General features: G+C 38.0%; 1 protein-coding gene across 1 annotated transcript in view; it reads left to right on the forward strand.

The window, feature by feature from the left end:
* LOC134629330 (zeta-sarcoglycan) overlaps positions 1-14862 on the forward strand; it is a 355873-nt gene that overhangs the window by 322398 nt on the left and 18613 nt on the right. The window contains exon 7 of the mRNA XM_063476578.1: positions 3349-3472. Coding sequence (XP_063332648.1) covers positions 3349-3472 — 124 coding nt within the window. The remainder of the gene's footprint in view (positions 1-3348; positions 3473-14862) is intronic.

The raw sequence follows: 14862 nt of genomic DNA on the forward strand, positions 1-14862 counted from the left end.
TAACAAATCATTAATAGGCGTGGCTCCTAATGGCTAAATAAACTTTCATGAATAAATGTATCTATTTTTTTTTCTAAAGGTCTTCTCTTTAAAAGACTAACCAGATACAATACCTGGGGAGAATCTGTAGAAAACAAGCGGGGACGATGACCAAAAGGAAGCAATTGCTGAAGCAATTACCCACTACCAATATAACCTCCCTCAGCCTCATGCATGGGGGAAGAAGCATCACAGAAGGGAGGTGGGGAATCGTTTTAGGCTTGCAGGGGTTTTAGCAGCAGACTGAGACAAAACTAACAGAGTGCTTAGTGAAGCTAGAGATTGGAGGAGAGCTCTGATTACAACAACTTGTTTTGGGATGTGATGTTGTTCCAGCAATGTGCAGATAATCTGGTGACTGAGTATAATCCTCAGGTAATTTTTTAATTGATGCCAAGCCTATACTGGAAGCATCAATCTAAAACCACCCTCTCCTTGTTCATATTCAAGATCATTGCAGCTGTGTTTCTCCATTCTTCCCACTGGTTCAAATATGACTAGAGTGTCTTTGTGGTTCTCCTGTGTCTCATTCAATCATTTTGTCATAATGAACTCAAAATGGATAGACCTTTATATGTAGTCCACAACTGCAAGTCAAAGTGTTTATTAACAGAGGCTAATCTGAGCAGTGAATAATTGTTGCAGACAACTAATGAGTGGGCTAGAAGGTCAGTGTTCAGTGTCCAGTTCCAGTGAGATTGGGGGATCCACAAAACATTTTCAGAGAAGCCTTGAAGATCTGGAGCACATACCAAGGGGTTTCTAAAGACAGAAACAACAGATAAGTTACAAGGAATTAAAGAAAGCATGAAACAAGTGAAGCCTGATATTACTGCTACTGCAGCTGAACAACCTGGTAAAGGTGGATGAAAGAAGGTGGTCTTTATATACAAAGGATGAATAATGGAAACCAAGTGTGCACTGCCTCCCAGTCTTGATTAACTGCCACACCCCAGAGTGGCAACCTGTTATGCATTCATGAGCAAGAATAAGGGAGAAAATGTGAGGGACTGAAGGCACAGAGACCATGACGCTACTAAAGTAGCTTTTTTTCTGTCAGATAATGTTTAATTTTTCAGATTGAATCTTCAATTGTTAATTTTTTCCCACCACAGTGCTTGTGTCAATTGTGTGAATAAACAGTTTTCAGCTTCTACACAGTAAAAGTAAATGACTTTAGCCCGGGGACTGTAGTCTAGTGGAGGACATTAACAGTGGAAGCTTGATATCATCACCAAAGTGCTCCTGGCCAAAGGCTTCTTTCCTATTTCTTTTTTACGTCCATCTGTTTTTTGAACACAGATCTGACAAACATCATGAGTTCAGTTAATCTAGTCTTTGGCTTGAACACTTTATCCTTTCAGCCTCTTCATATGGATTGGGAAACCAATCTTTTGAAGTGCCCTTGAGCAAAGCTTGTCTGGAAAACTTCCCCTGTACTGAAACATGTTTGTTATTTGGTCTTTGGTGTGTAACTTGTTATACTTCACATCAAAAATTGCTCTTTATTTGATTTAATTTGCCAATATGTCCTTAAGCGAAGCATTGTGCTTATCTTACGCCACCAAACTGTTTAATCACCTTGTATTATTTTCAGCTTCACACAACCCTACCTACTGACCCTTCAATGCACCTATATTCTCTGAAAGAAAAATACATTTCTGCTCACTAAAATTAAATTACTTTTTTTTAATCAAAGCCTGAAAATGGATGTGTTGCTCTGCAAACATTACATTCTGTTTATTTTAACATGTATTAAGCATGTGAGCAAAAGACTAAATTAAAAGTTTAATACATTTTCTATGAAACTTTACTGTGCAATACTAAAAAAGGAGTGTAACTGTGTCGTTCTACCCAGCCTCCTGAGGAAGTGATAAGATAAGATAGCCTTTATTAGTCCCACACGTGGGAAATTTGTTAATCACTTACTGATGATTCCAGACTAAAAACACTATAATACACCTCTAAACTGTCTGTATCCACAGTTATCTGCTGGTGCCAGTACAGTTTATTTAATGGTTGCTATAGTGATAAAAATTTCATAGACTACTGTAGTTTGTAGTTTACCTGTTCCTAGGTTGTCATGCAAGACAATTATACACAAGTCACAATCCCTTGAATTAATTTGGAATAATTTTCCAAATTGGTTACAACTTAATGTCAAAATAATAGCAAGTCCGATTTTATTCATTGTATTAGCAAAAATGTCTATCTCAACAAGCTTTTCAAGAGCTTACTTGATAACCCTGAAACAGGGAAGTCTAAATACATGTTTATGTTAGTGCTTATTACAAAGTAATCGCAAATTCATTGATTTCATAAAATTTCTTAAGAATATAGTCGGGCTCTATCCAAAATTTTCAGTGTACATTTATTATTAAATGAGTAACTGAGAAAGTTCAAGTTTTGTGTTCAAGAAGTTGTATTTTATTGAATGTTTTACTTTGTTTACCTACAGAGTACGATGCTCCATACTCACTCAAGAGTAAATATTCAGTTGTTATACAAGAACCTTTGCTTTTGATTGAAAAGCTGGTGGATTAACCCTAGAACACTATCGCTATAAATAGTAACAATCACTAATGCCGGGTGATTTTTACTCGATATAATATGACCAACAAAAAGTACTTGTCATCAAAATATATCAAACACATGACAAATCAGAGTGGTCAGCTTTTACTTTCAACTGTGCCATGTCTAACAAAATGAAAAAAGTCTCATGGGGGGATGCTAAAATAATGCTCCAAAATTACAGAAAAATCTGGAATTCAAGAACAAAAAATTCCTAAAAAAAAAAATAAAAATAAAAAATGACGCTGGAAAGCTGGTCTTTGATACACCCATTCCTGGGACATTTGAGACTTCCCTGGTGAAGGCACAATCTCCTCGACACACTAACAGCTGCAGGAGAGAGAAATCATGTAAATGTATTTGCTCCGGTGAAAATCACCAAGCGATAGTGTTCTAGGGTTAAAAACTGTGTTCACAAAACAGTCATTGAGAAAGTTAAAAAAAAACAAAAAAAAACAAATAATGGATTGCATTTATATGCGCTTTTCCAGGCACCCAAAGCGCTTTACAATTCCACTGTTCATTCACTCTCACATTCACAGACTGGTGCAGGCAAACCACAGTTGTAGCCACAGCTGCCCTGGGGCAGACTGACAGAAGCGACAAAATCATCTAATGGCAGCTGAAGCATCAACCTAAAATCACCCTGCTCATGTTCATACTACAAATCCTTGCAGTTGTGTGTGTCTATTCTTTCCAGTGCTTCCAGCATGACTAGACTGTGCTAATGGTTCTCAGGTTGGAGTCCCCAACTCGGACCCTAACTCTAGAGGCCCCCAGAGGTGTGGAGGTCAGTGCTGGAGTGGGAGATTTTACGGCGTCTTGTAGAAAAGACCTCCTCTTGCAGTCCTCAGAAGGAGAGGTGAGTGTGAGCTTACATTGTATTTATTTATGCATGTGTGTGTTTGCATGTAAAACTGTTTGTGTACATACTGTTATGTTTTACTGTGTTGGGTATCTGTGAGTGTTTGGAAGAGAAATGGAAGTTAGAAGCTAGGGTGAGCGATATATCGAATATACTCAATGTATCGCAGATTTTTCCACGTACAGTGGTTAAAATGGCTTTATTGTAATCATCGAGTATAAGTTGCCATGGAAATATTAAGCTGTCTGAATGTAATTTACTGTGAGTTTTATTAAGCCAATGCTGCAAATATATAATTAATCCTCCCCCCTCCCAACCGTAAAATGTTCTACTTGACACACTGCGTTGAACATTTGTGTTTATATACTACCAGACAGGGAAAATATGGTGACTGTGGGAGTTTCAGACAAGTGAGGGAATGAGACTCACTGTCGTTTGGATTTTACAAGGAGGATGTTGAACAAAATCAGATAATTTGCAAAACGTGCCGTAAAACTATTCCTGCAAAAGGTAGGAGTACCAGAAATGTATTCCACCAGCTGAAAAGTTATGGCGTTATTTTTGTGCCACTATTCTGAGCGCACGTAAAAATAATTTGAGCGCAGGTAAAAATAATTTGCAGGTGCAAGTGTTGCATTTTGAGGAGAAATTTATTTTGAGAGAAGAAAAGCTAAATTTGAGTGAACAAAATTCATTGCTGCGTGCAAAAAATGTATTTCAGTGTTTGCTATTATCCATATACACACACACAATAGCAGCCCCTCTCGCTCAGTTTTTGCATTTGCGCTTGCTCGCAATGTGTTGCTTGCACTCTCAACATTTCTGCCCGTGCGCGTTCACCTCTTTCTGTACACCGTTATATTTGTGCCACAAAACCAGCCAATCACAGACTTGGATGCAAAAAAAATCTGATTGGCTGTTTTAGTCTCCAATCAGCTCGAAATGACGAAATGCAATATCCCAGAATGCATTTCGTCCAAAACTCAAATGAGGCAGTGACGGAGGAACACAGAGTGGCGGAGTTTGAAATATTACTCTTTCTGGGTCACAAAATAAACTTTCAAGATATTTTCATGCGAGAATGGTGCTGTGTAAACTTCAAATACCTGCTCGATTTATCAAGACATCACATATTTACATAAGTGCTTTAACGTTTTCGGAGATGCCTGTTACCCACCAGCTGACCGGGTGGTGACTCGGGTTAAACATAATATATAAGGCTGAACTGACAAAAAATCAGCCGACTACACCACCAGGTATTATAGGAAAAACCATAAAGCCTTTGAACTAAAACAAACGCTGTTGTGACAGTGATGTACACTGTCTTGTTGGCATATATGTATGATTTGTATCACCTTCATGTTTCCCTCTCATCACATATCCAAACCGGTATCATGACCTGCAGCTTTTACAGCTGTGGCTCCAGCAAACATCAGCTGATACTAGAAAGTAATATTAAATTAATTCTAACAACAGCTGATCAAACTTGAACGTGCTGCTGTTGTTTAGCGCAACATCCGCTGGTTTCCTCTTTCTGGCGCAAAGTGGGCGATAAACAAACAAGAGAGAAAAGCCGATCAGCTGATCATTGATCAGTTTCATAATTGAAGTAGCAACAGGAGAGGGAGGGGGGGAGAATGAGAGAAGAAGAGGCAGCTGTGCAACGTAAAGACAGAATAACTCCAGCTTTGTGTCTTTTTTTTTTAAATTCTAGCTGAAGTCAGTTCTTCTTTTACTCTTATGCTGTTTTGTGGATCACAAGGTTTAAAACTACTTATGAACACACAAAGTAACTCCTATTTCGGGTCACTTTTGCCGGTCCAAGCCCGGGTAAAGGAGCAGGGTTGGAATTGTGACATTAAAAAAACAATAATTGCAAAAAGAAATTTAATTTGTAGTTCTAAATAAACTCTAAATGCATTTAGGACGTTTTTTTATTCGCTTTATGTCTCTTCCACGATGTTATTTCTCTCTCCAAAAACGTAGGTTACAATTACATTAGCATGACCAATTATGCAAATTAGGCGATGACGTCATTTAGCGACTTCTAGCGACTTTTAGGACAGCCAATAGCGATTTTGCTTACTGAGGAGTTGGCAACACTGACGGTGTACAGAAAGAGTTGAGCGCGCACAGGCAGAAATGTTGAGAGCGCAAGCAACACATTGCGAGCAAGCGCAAGTGCAAAAACTGAGCGAGAGGGGCTGCTATTGTGTGTGTGTATGGATAATAGCAAACACTGAAATACATTTTTTGCACGCAGCAATGAATTTTGTTCACTCAAATTTAGCTTTTCTTCTCTCAAAATAAATTTCTCCTCAAAATGCAACACTTGCACCTGCAAATTATTTTTACATGCGCTCAGAATAGTGGCACAAAAACAACGCCATAAAAAGTCATCGACTGAAAAATTCAGTCTCTCCACACACCAAAGAAAACGTTAAATAAACCAGCAGTGATACTTGTGACTGTTCTTGGTCAGTCATTTTTATAACCACTGTCTAGACTTTTGTTTCTGTAATTTGTGGTCATCACATTTTTTATTTTACAATTTTTATATGTTATGAGCTCAAAAGAGCACCTTTTTAATTTCGGTTGTTTTATTTTGCCTCGTGAATTTTTGCTTGATGTCCTTTTTTTTCTTACTATGATCTTTTGTTTGTTAAAGAGAGAGACATACTGTGACAGTATAGTCATTTGTGAAAAACCTTGGTGGGCAACGGATGGTTAAAAAGTGGTTAAAATTAAACATTTTAATTAATTCAGATTTTTTGTATTTAAAATAGAAAAAAAATATTGAACGGTTGATTTGAATGAGTATACAAGTGCAATTTTAGGCACCATGTGGTTGAAAATAACATTGCTTTTTGGAGGTTATTTAAAAATATCGTGATAAATATTGTGTATCGTTATATAGCCAAAAGATATCGCAATGTTAGAATTTCCTCATATCGCCCGGCTCTATTAGAAGCTGACAAAAATAGCTATATTTATATGTGAATACAAGAGAACACAAACCAGTTGGGTGTTTTTGTTAGTGTGTGTGTGTGTGTGTGTGTGTGTGTGTGTGTGTGTTCTTTAGACTCTGTGGCACTCTATAGTGTTGGGCCCGCTTCATTAAAGTACCTTATTAGGCTAATGAGCGTCATCAATCCATGCGACCTTGTCCTCCTTTTTCTCCCCTCTTCTGCTCATCACTCCTTTCTTCCTCTTTTCTATTTGGGAAAAGTGACTTCATTAAAGCTGGTTTGATGAGGTTCCCTGTCAGTTGTTGCTGCTGTGTGTGTTTGTATGTGTGAAGTGTCATTGTTAGCCTGTTATCTCACTGTCAAGCTCTTTGCATAGCAGCCTGCCACATTGCGTGAGCACCGAAGCAGACTTAGCCATTATCCTTATGTGTGGCTGTAAGTGTGTGTATGTAAGTGTGTGTCAGCCTGCCATATTGCATGTCCGCTGGAGCATAGTGTGTCATTAACTTACTAATTAACAGAAGAATGACCCCCACTCGTTGCACTCACTGTCATTGTCAGTCACACTCACAAACTGACTTCTAATACAAATGCACACACTCACATCACTCACTCACTCACCCACCCACCCAACAGGTAAAAGTTGGGTTCTCTTCTCCATTTCTCATTTCCTGTGTTTTATCACAATCTTCTCTCTTCTTTCTTCTCTTTCCTTCTGCTGTTGTCGATTCTTACTGCCTTATTCTCATTTCCTTATCTTTTTTCTTCCACCGCCTTACTTGTAAAAAGTACACAACAAAAGCTACATATAACTTGATACTGTGGACACAAATTCTAACTTTAGCATATGATAAGAATACAGTAGTCATAATAACAAAATGGGAGAGCTAGGAAAATATCTATAGGGTTACCCCAATATATGTAGTCATACTGACTATACAGGAGTGAAGTTGTTGATGCTGTGTAGAGGGCATGGCGAGGTTTAGTGCACTGTATGGTCGTTATAGTAAAAATGGCATAATAAAACTAAATGAACATAAACACCTGTTTTGCAGACAGTGTAATGTGTTTGTATCTGGACAATAGTCCATTTATCTAAACAGTAATTGCAGATCAGGCTTTGACAAATTGCACAGACATTTTCCACAGTATTGTGCTTTATTGTGCAAATTTTGAAGTCATGTTTAATGACGTATGAAATATATAATGTAGGTATCTAACCGCACAATCGTAAGAGTGTCTGTTGTTTCACAATACTATTTTTATTGCAAGGACTAAATTATTTTAAATGTTTGTATCTCCAGCTAACTGGAAACACTGTCACTTCATAGATACCAAACTACCTTTGGTTTATTTAAACCTGGCATATGTTTAGTTTTTAGGCTAATGGCTCATTTTAACTTTAAACCCACACCACCACAGTAGAAATTCAGTTTAAAGACATGAGTTTGATGAACCAGATTTACTAGTACTTTTCTGTTAATTGCCTGTTCCACCCAGCAGAAGCTGTCAGTGTTTTTAACAATGCCCAGTCACCCCAGCTTGCCCCATCAGCTCAATTGTTCCACTTTACTTATGCTATGTGTATTCGTACTCTCTGTTCACCACTTCACTTGGTAACTCAACTTGGTTTTAATCACATTGTCCTCATTACATTCTACTTTCTGGCCAGCCTTTTTTTTGTAATAACCTCTTGGACCTCTGTTGGTTATACAGGCAACAGTTAAAAACTTTTACCATCTGTCTCTTGTTGTGACAGTTATCAAAAGCTTCTACAATTAACCTATCCAGACAGTTTTTTGTCTAACAACCCAACAATCTGCCACTGTGAAAGACACAAGCAAACAGATTAAGTTAAAATTATTATTATTATTATTATTAAATTAATATTTTTAATTATTTGTTCTGGAAAAATATCATTAGAGGGAAGAATTGTGATATAACTTTTTAATCTAAAAGTACTTTCAAGACATTGCACCTCGTTGAAAGAAAGCATGACCACAACAACAGAGCAGGTCAGGTGAAACAATGGAAGGGATTATCCATCTAGTCTAAGAAGGAAATCCAATATCAAAAATCAATATCATTTACTACACAGAATCAGTTCTATGATTTGGTTCAAATAAAAACAAAAAATGAGGGTTATTAAAGGAAAATATTCAGGTAGACAAAAGATATCAAAGGATATCAGTGGACTAGAGTGAAGTAATTTTGGTCATCGGATGACTGGATGAAAGTAATGTTTAACAGTGATGAATAACAAATCTGCTTTAGCAGCGGAGGTGATACTAAAACTTTTAAAGCTGACTGAGAAAACAAGCAGTTTTCCTCACTCATTTATGATCTGGATTTTTTTATGCCATATAAAGGATCAGAGCATGTGGGAATCATTACATTATAAGTAAATGCACAGGTACATGCTGAAATGTTCTCATTCTGTCCAAACATTAGCTGTAAATTTGGGTTAATGAAGATGAAGGAATTTTTCAGAATGATAATCCCACCAAGCAATGTTTGTTTTTTGGTTTTTTGGGGGGTTTTTTCAGAAAAGGCATTTCAGCTCAGTAATATAATGACAAGTAAAAAGTCTGGATGTCAATCAGAAAATTGTTTTTGAAAGGAAAGGATCTATCCTGGAAGCAGGAATCAGCTATATTCCTAATTTCATTTTTTTCCTTCTGTACTTGAACTAGAAAAAGAAACAAAAAAACATCCTAATAATTAAAATAATATGAATAAATTTTTTGAGGAGTGCCAGAGGGAAGCCAGAATGTTCAGCTACTAAATAAAAAAGTGTTTTATGTTGTATTTATTATTAATTGTTTTTGTGTTTATTGTTTTACCCATGGGTTGTAACTTCCACTCAAAAGAGATTTTCAGAACATATGGTTTTCACTCAGATGACAGCAGTCTGTGTGACATACATGGCAAGCTTACAGGGAGTTCTAAAGGAGGTTATGAACTTATAGAGTGTTCAGAAGTATTAAAAATCCCCAAGGACTGTCTGGTTCCAGTGAGTGGGTACTCATTCGAACAGTGAAACATTTCTAGGGACAGAGAGTGCGTGAGTCTGCAAGTTCAGTGGCATTTGTTTTTATCCTGTTGTTAGGATGTGTGTCATGCATGGACAGGAGACATTCAATTGCCTGCCTTGCAGTGCCGATGATATATTTAAGATTGTCTTTTAATCAAGTTTATTGTCAGAGAGCAACATGAAAGTTGTATTGCGAGACAGATGATTTTGAATATGTGCATACTGCTGATTTTTTTTCTGATGTGGCTTGTATGACTACCATGTTGTTGTTTCTGTAAATTTTTACAGCTTCAAAGAATAAGAAAATAATTTTGACAAGGCTTTTCCCTCTTATTTCATCTTTCCCTCTACAACTTTACTTTTCAGCAAGTCTCTCATTCTGTCTATCATTGAATTATTACCTCATCTTATTTTCCTTTCTCTCCTCATTTGTCTCATTCCTCACCTTTCCTATGTCCTACTTCTCCTTTCTTTTCTCCTCTTGTTTTTTGTGTAACCTTCTCTTTCTACATCTTCTTCTCTTCCTCCACCTCCCTCTTCTCCTATGCAGCCCCTCAGTCCTTCATCTCTCAGTAACCCAGCCTATCTAATTAACTTTCCACTGCTAGGGTTATACATCACTGTAGCTGTCACTTCACAAGAAAAGGGGAGGGGAATTTTAATTCTTACCTCTTTTCTGTCATCTCTTCCTTTCTCTCTCACACCCTCTGTTTCATATGTTTAGTCTTTGGTCTCTTTGTGGTCTTTGTTCATCCATTATCTCTCTCTGTTTCTGTCTCCATCTCTGTCTGTCATCCCTGCATAAATAGACGTCTCCCTATTGATGGTGAACATTAGCATGAGGCAGAGTGTAACAAGGGTTTTGGTGTGGGCCTTTAGCAAGACTTGATACCATGAAAGGCTTGAGAAAATGAAGGATTTGTGGTGCACTACTTCTCAACCTCCTCACCCTTTATTACAGCACTTGTCAGCTTTAGATTAACAGAAAGAAAAACCTTGTTCACCAAAGGTATAAGTTTTGAAATGCCAAAGAGGGCTTATATAAAAAGCTTTAAATTATCAAAATATAGAAATGAATAAGGTCACACTTGAAAAGAATACAGCTAATAGATTGGGTAGAAGATATGAATGAATCTAAGAATAATTACTGTGAAAAAAGCGTTATCATGGTAAAATCTCCAAACAGTTTCCTTAAGAGAACAGTCTGAAGCTGCAGTTTTTTTACTACTAGAGTGCAGGAGCACATAATGCTTCGAATAGCCAAAAGGTTCAAGCAAGGGTCTCAGGCTGTGGCAGGCTTTTGCAGATTTCTACGGAGTAGCCAAAGGGAACACATGTTCAGCTGATCACTGTATCTGAAAGTGAGTCTGTTCGACAGCAGGAAGCACAAATACTCCATCAACGTCCAAGTACGGTGCGACTCCACAACTGTAATTACCAGTGCCATGGCTAAATACCCAGGGTCCAACTACAATTCCTTCATTTTGAAATATCATCAACCTTTTTCCAGAAAATGAAAGATGGTGGTAGCGGTTTTTATATGATTTTTTTTTCTTTGGGAACCCCTCATAATGAATTAACCTATTAAGCTTGTATTTATTTCCTGTAAGGAGGACATTATATTTGGGGTGTCACCCTGGTCAAAAACGTTGTGGCTTCATGTCAGCCTTCACATGGAATCATTAATCATGGGTCATTACTGAAGCTTACAAAGTTTCCACCTACTTATTTAATGGATTAGGTTTGCCTGCATTGATTTCAGTATGAAATACATACCTTGCAAAAGTCTGGAGCCAATCATCTTTTCTTTACATTTTACTACAAAAATAAAGAATAGGTGCAAAAATGATGAAAATATAGTATAGAAGGCAAAACCAAGTTTGTACAATTTGAAGAGGCTTGTTAGTATTTTAAAGTGACCACCTTTATCCTTCAAAACAGCCTGAAATGTCTTAAGCAAGATTTCTTCTGATTTCATAAAGTAGTTCTTGAATGACATCCAAGGTTTCTTTTTATGTTGGCTGTCTTTTGTTCCCTTCTCGGTCAGGACGAACCCACACTGCTTCAACAATGTTGAGTTCCAAACTCTGCAGAAGTCCATGAATGATAGTGTTCCATTGTGTTTTTATATTCTTCAGGAGTATGTTTGAGATCATTGTCAATCTTTATAATAAAGCCATGGCCAATCACATGCTGGCATTGTATGGTAGAGCAAAGGCTAACTGTACTTAATGATAATTACATCAAGTTTGACAAGATCTCCAAAACCACTGGATGAAGTACAGCCAAAACAAGACAGATCCTCCACCGAGTTTTATATATGGCTTTAGATACGTGGTGTTGTACCTCTCTTCTGACCTCCTGTCAGAAGAGAAATGTCTTAGTTTTACTGGATCTCAGTGCAGCATTTGATACAGTTCACCACAACATATTACTCAAACGACTGGAGAACTGGGCAGGTCTCTCAGGAACTGTACTAAACTGGTTCAAAACATACTTAGAAAACAGGAAATACTTTGTATCAATAGGTAACTTCACATCTGAGCAGACAAGTATCACATGAGGAGTTCCCCAAGGTTCCATCTTGGGACCTCTTCTGTTTAACATTTACATGCTCCCACTGGCAGAGATTATAAAGAACAACAAAATAAACTATCACAGCTATGCAGATGACACACAAATATACAGTGGCTTGCAAAAGTATTCGGCCCCCTTGAACTTCCCCACATTTTGTCAGATTACAACCACAAACATGAATCAATTTTATTGGAATTCCACGTGAAAGACCAATACAAAGTGGTGTACACTTGAGAAGTGGAACGAAAATCATACATGATACCAAACATTTTTTACAATAACTGAAAAGTGGGGTGTGTGTAATTATTCAGCCCCCTTTGGTCTGAGTGCAGTCAGTTGCCCACAGACATTGCCTGATGAGTGCTAATGACTAAATAGAGTGCACCTGTGTGTAAACTAATGTCAGTACAAATACAGCTGCTCTGTGACGGCCTCAGAGGTTGTCTAAGAGAATATTGGGAGCAACAACACCATGAAGTCCAAAAAACACACCAGACAGGTCAGGGATAAAGTTGGAAATAAAGAAATGGAAGGAGTATGGCACAACTGTAAACCTACCAAGACAAGGCCGTCCACCTAAACTCACAGGCGAGCACTGATCAGAAATACAGCCAACAGGCCCATGGTGACTCTGGACGAGCTGCAGAGATCTACAGCTCAGGTGGGGAAATCTGTCCATAGGACAACTATTAGTCGTGCACTGCACAAAGTTGGCCTTTATGGAAGAGTGGCAAGAAGAAAGCCATTGTTAACAGAAAACCATAAGAAGTCCCATTTGCAGTTTGTCACAAGCCATGTGGGGCACACAGCAAACATGTGGAAGAAGGTGCTCTGGTTAGATGAGACCAAACTGGAACTTTTTGGCCAAAATGCAAAATGCTATGTGTGGCGGAAAACTAACACTGCACATCACTCTGAACACACCATCCCCACTGTCAAATATGGTGGTGGCAGCATCATGCTCTGGGGGTGCTTCTCTTCAGCAGGGACAGGGAAGCTGGTCAGAGTTGATGGGAAGATGGATGGAGCCAAATACAGGGCAATCTTGGAAGAAACCCTCTTGGAGTCTGCAAAAGACTTGAGACTGGGGCGGAGGTTCACCTTCCAGCAGGACAACGACCCTAAACATAAAGCCAGGGCAACAATGGAATGGTTTAAAACAAAACATATCCATGTGTTAGAATGGCCCAGTCAAAGTCCAGATCTAAATCCAATCGAGAATCTGTGGCAAGATCTGAAAACTGCTGTTCACAAACGCTGTCCATCTAATCTGACTGAGCTGGAGCTGTTATGCAAAGAAGAATGGGCAAGGATTTCAGTCTCTAGATGTGCAAAGCTGGTAGAGACATACCCTAAAAGACTGGCAGCTGTAATTGCAGCAAAAGGTAGTTCTACAAAGTATTGACTCAGGGGGCTGAATAATTACGCACACCCCACTTTGCAGTTATTTATTTGTAAAAAATGTTTGGAATCATGTATTAATTTAGTTCCACTTCTCAAGTGTACACCACTTTGTATTGGTCTTTCACGTGGAATTCCAATAAAATTGATTCATGTTTGTGGCTGTAATGTGACAAAATGTGGAAAAGTTCAAGGGGGCCGAATACTTTTGCAAGCCACTGTATATCACAATGTCACCAGGAGACCGAGGCCCTGTACAGCCTCTTGGTAAATGCATTGAGGATATTAATGACTGGTTGTGCCACAATTTTCTCCAGCTAAACAAAAACAAAACTGAAATAATAGTCTTTGGAGCCAAAGAAAAACAATTACAGGTCACCAGAGAACTTCAATCTTTACACCTAATAACCACCAACAGGGTGAGAAATTTGGGTGTAGTGATGGACGCAGACCTAAACTTCAGTCCAGCTCTGAGGTCTTTACACTGGCTGCCTGTCTGTCAGAGTATAGACTTTAAAGTTCTGATGCTGGTCTATAAAGCTCTGAATGGTTTAGGACCAAAATATATCAGTGACCTCCTGACCCAGTATGAACTTTCCAGATCCCTCAGGTCATCTGGATCCTGTTTTTTATCAGTTCCCAGAGTCAGAACCAGACATGGAGAAGCTGCATTCAGCTTTTATGCTCCAAATTTCTGGAACAAACTCCCAGAAAGCCTCAGATCAGCTGAAACACTCAGTGTATTTAAATCCAGGTTGAAGACTCACCTGTTCTCAGCTGCATTTGAATAAACCACCAAATTTAGTTAGATGCCTTTTTATGTTTAACAATTCATATGTCAGTGTTAAGTGCCCTAACAAACAAAAAATATTCCCTTGAAAATGGCCACATACAAGGACTGAACTGAAAATGAGTGAAATTTCCAAAACAAAGAAACCAAAAAAGTTAATAAACCATTGCTCAAGACACTTAAAAAATTAGAAGAAAGTATAGATCCTTGGAAGAAAAACAAAGAAATAAGGGTTGGCTTGAGGCTTTTCCTCAGTACCGTTCTCCATTTTAATTCTACCTCATATGACTTGCTAAACTCAAGAGTGATAATGTCCACAGTATAATAAAAGTGACAAAATCCACATAGGCTGGGGTGGATATAGTACATGGATCAAACACAGAAATATCAACTGAGAGATTGCAGTTAAATAAAGACCAGTCTGGTTTGAACAGAAACAAAAGTGACTTTTCATTTGGGATGATAAAACCTAAGTGCTATATTAAGCCTTAATAAGGATTTGGAAATGGGCAAAAAAAATTCTGAAACATAAAAGGTGGCAATCTCATAATTGCAAATCACATATCATATAATATACAGAACTAGAAAAATTCAGACACAACCAGACACACGTGAT

The sequence above is a fragment of the Pelmatolapia mariae genome, linkage group LG6 (genome assembly GCF_036321145.2).
Source record: "Pelmatolapia mariae isolate MD_Pm_ZW linkage group LG6, Pm_UMD_F_2, whole genome shotgun sequence".
Classification (NCBI taxonomy): Eukaryota; Metazoa; Chordata; class Actinopteri; order Cichliformes; family Cichlidae; genus Pelmatolapia; species Pelmatolapia mariae.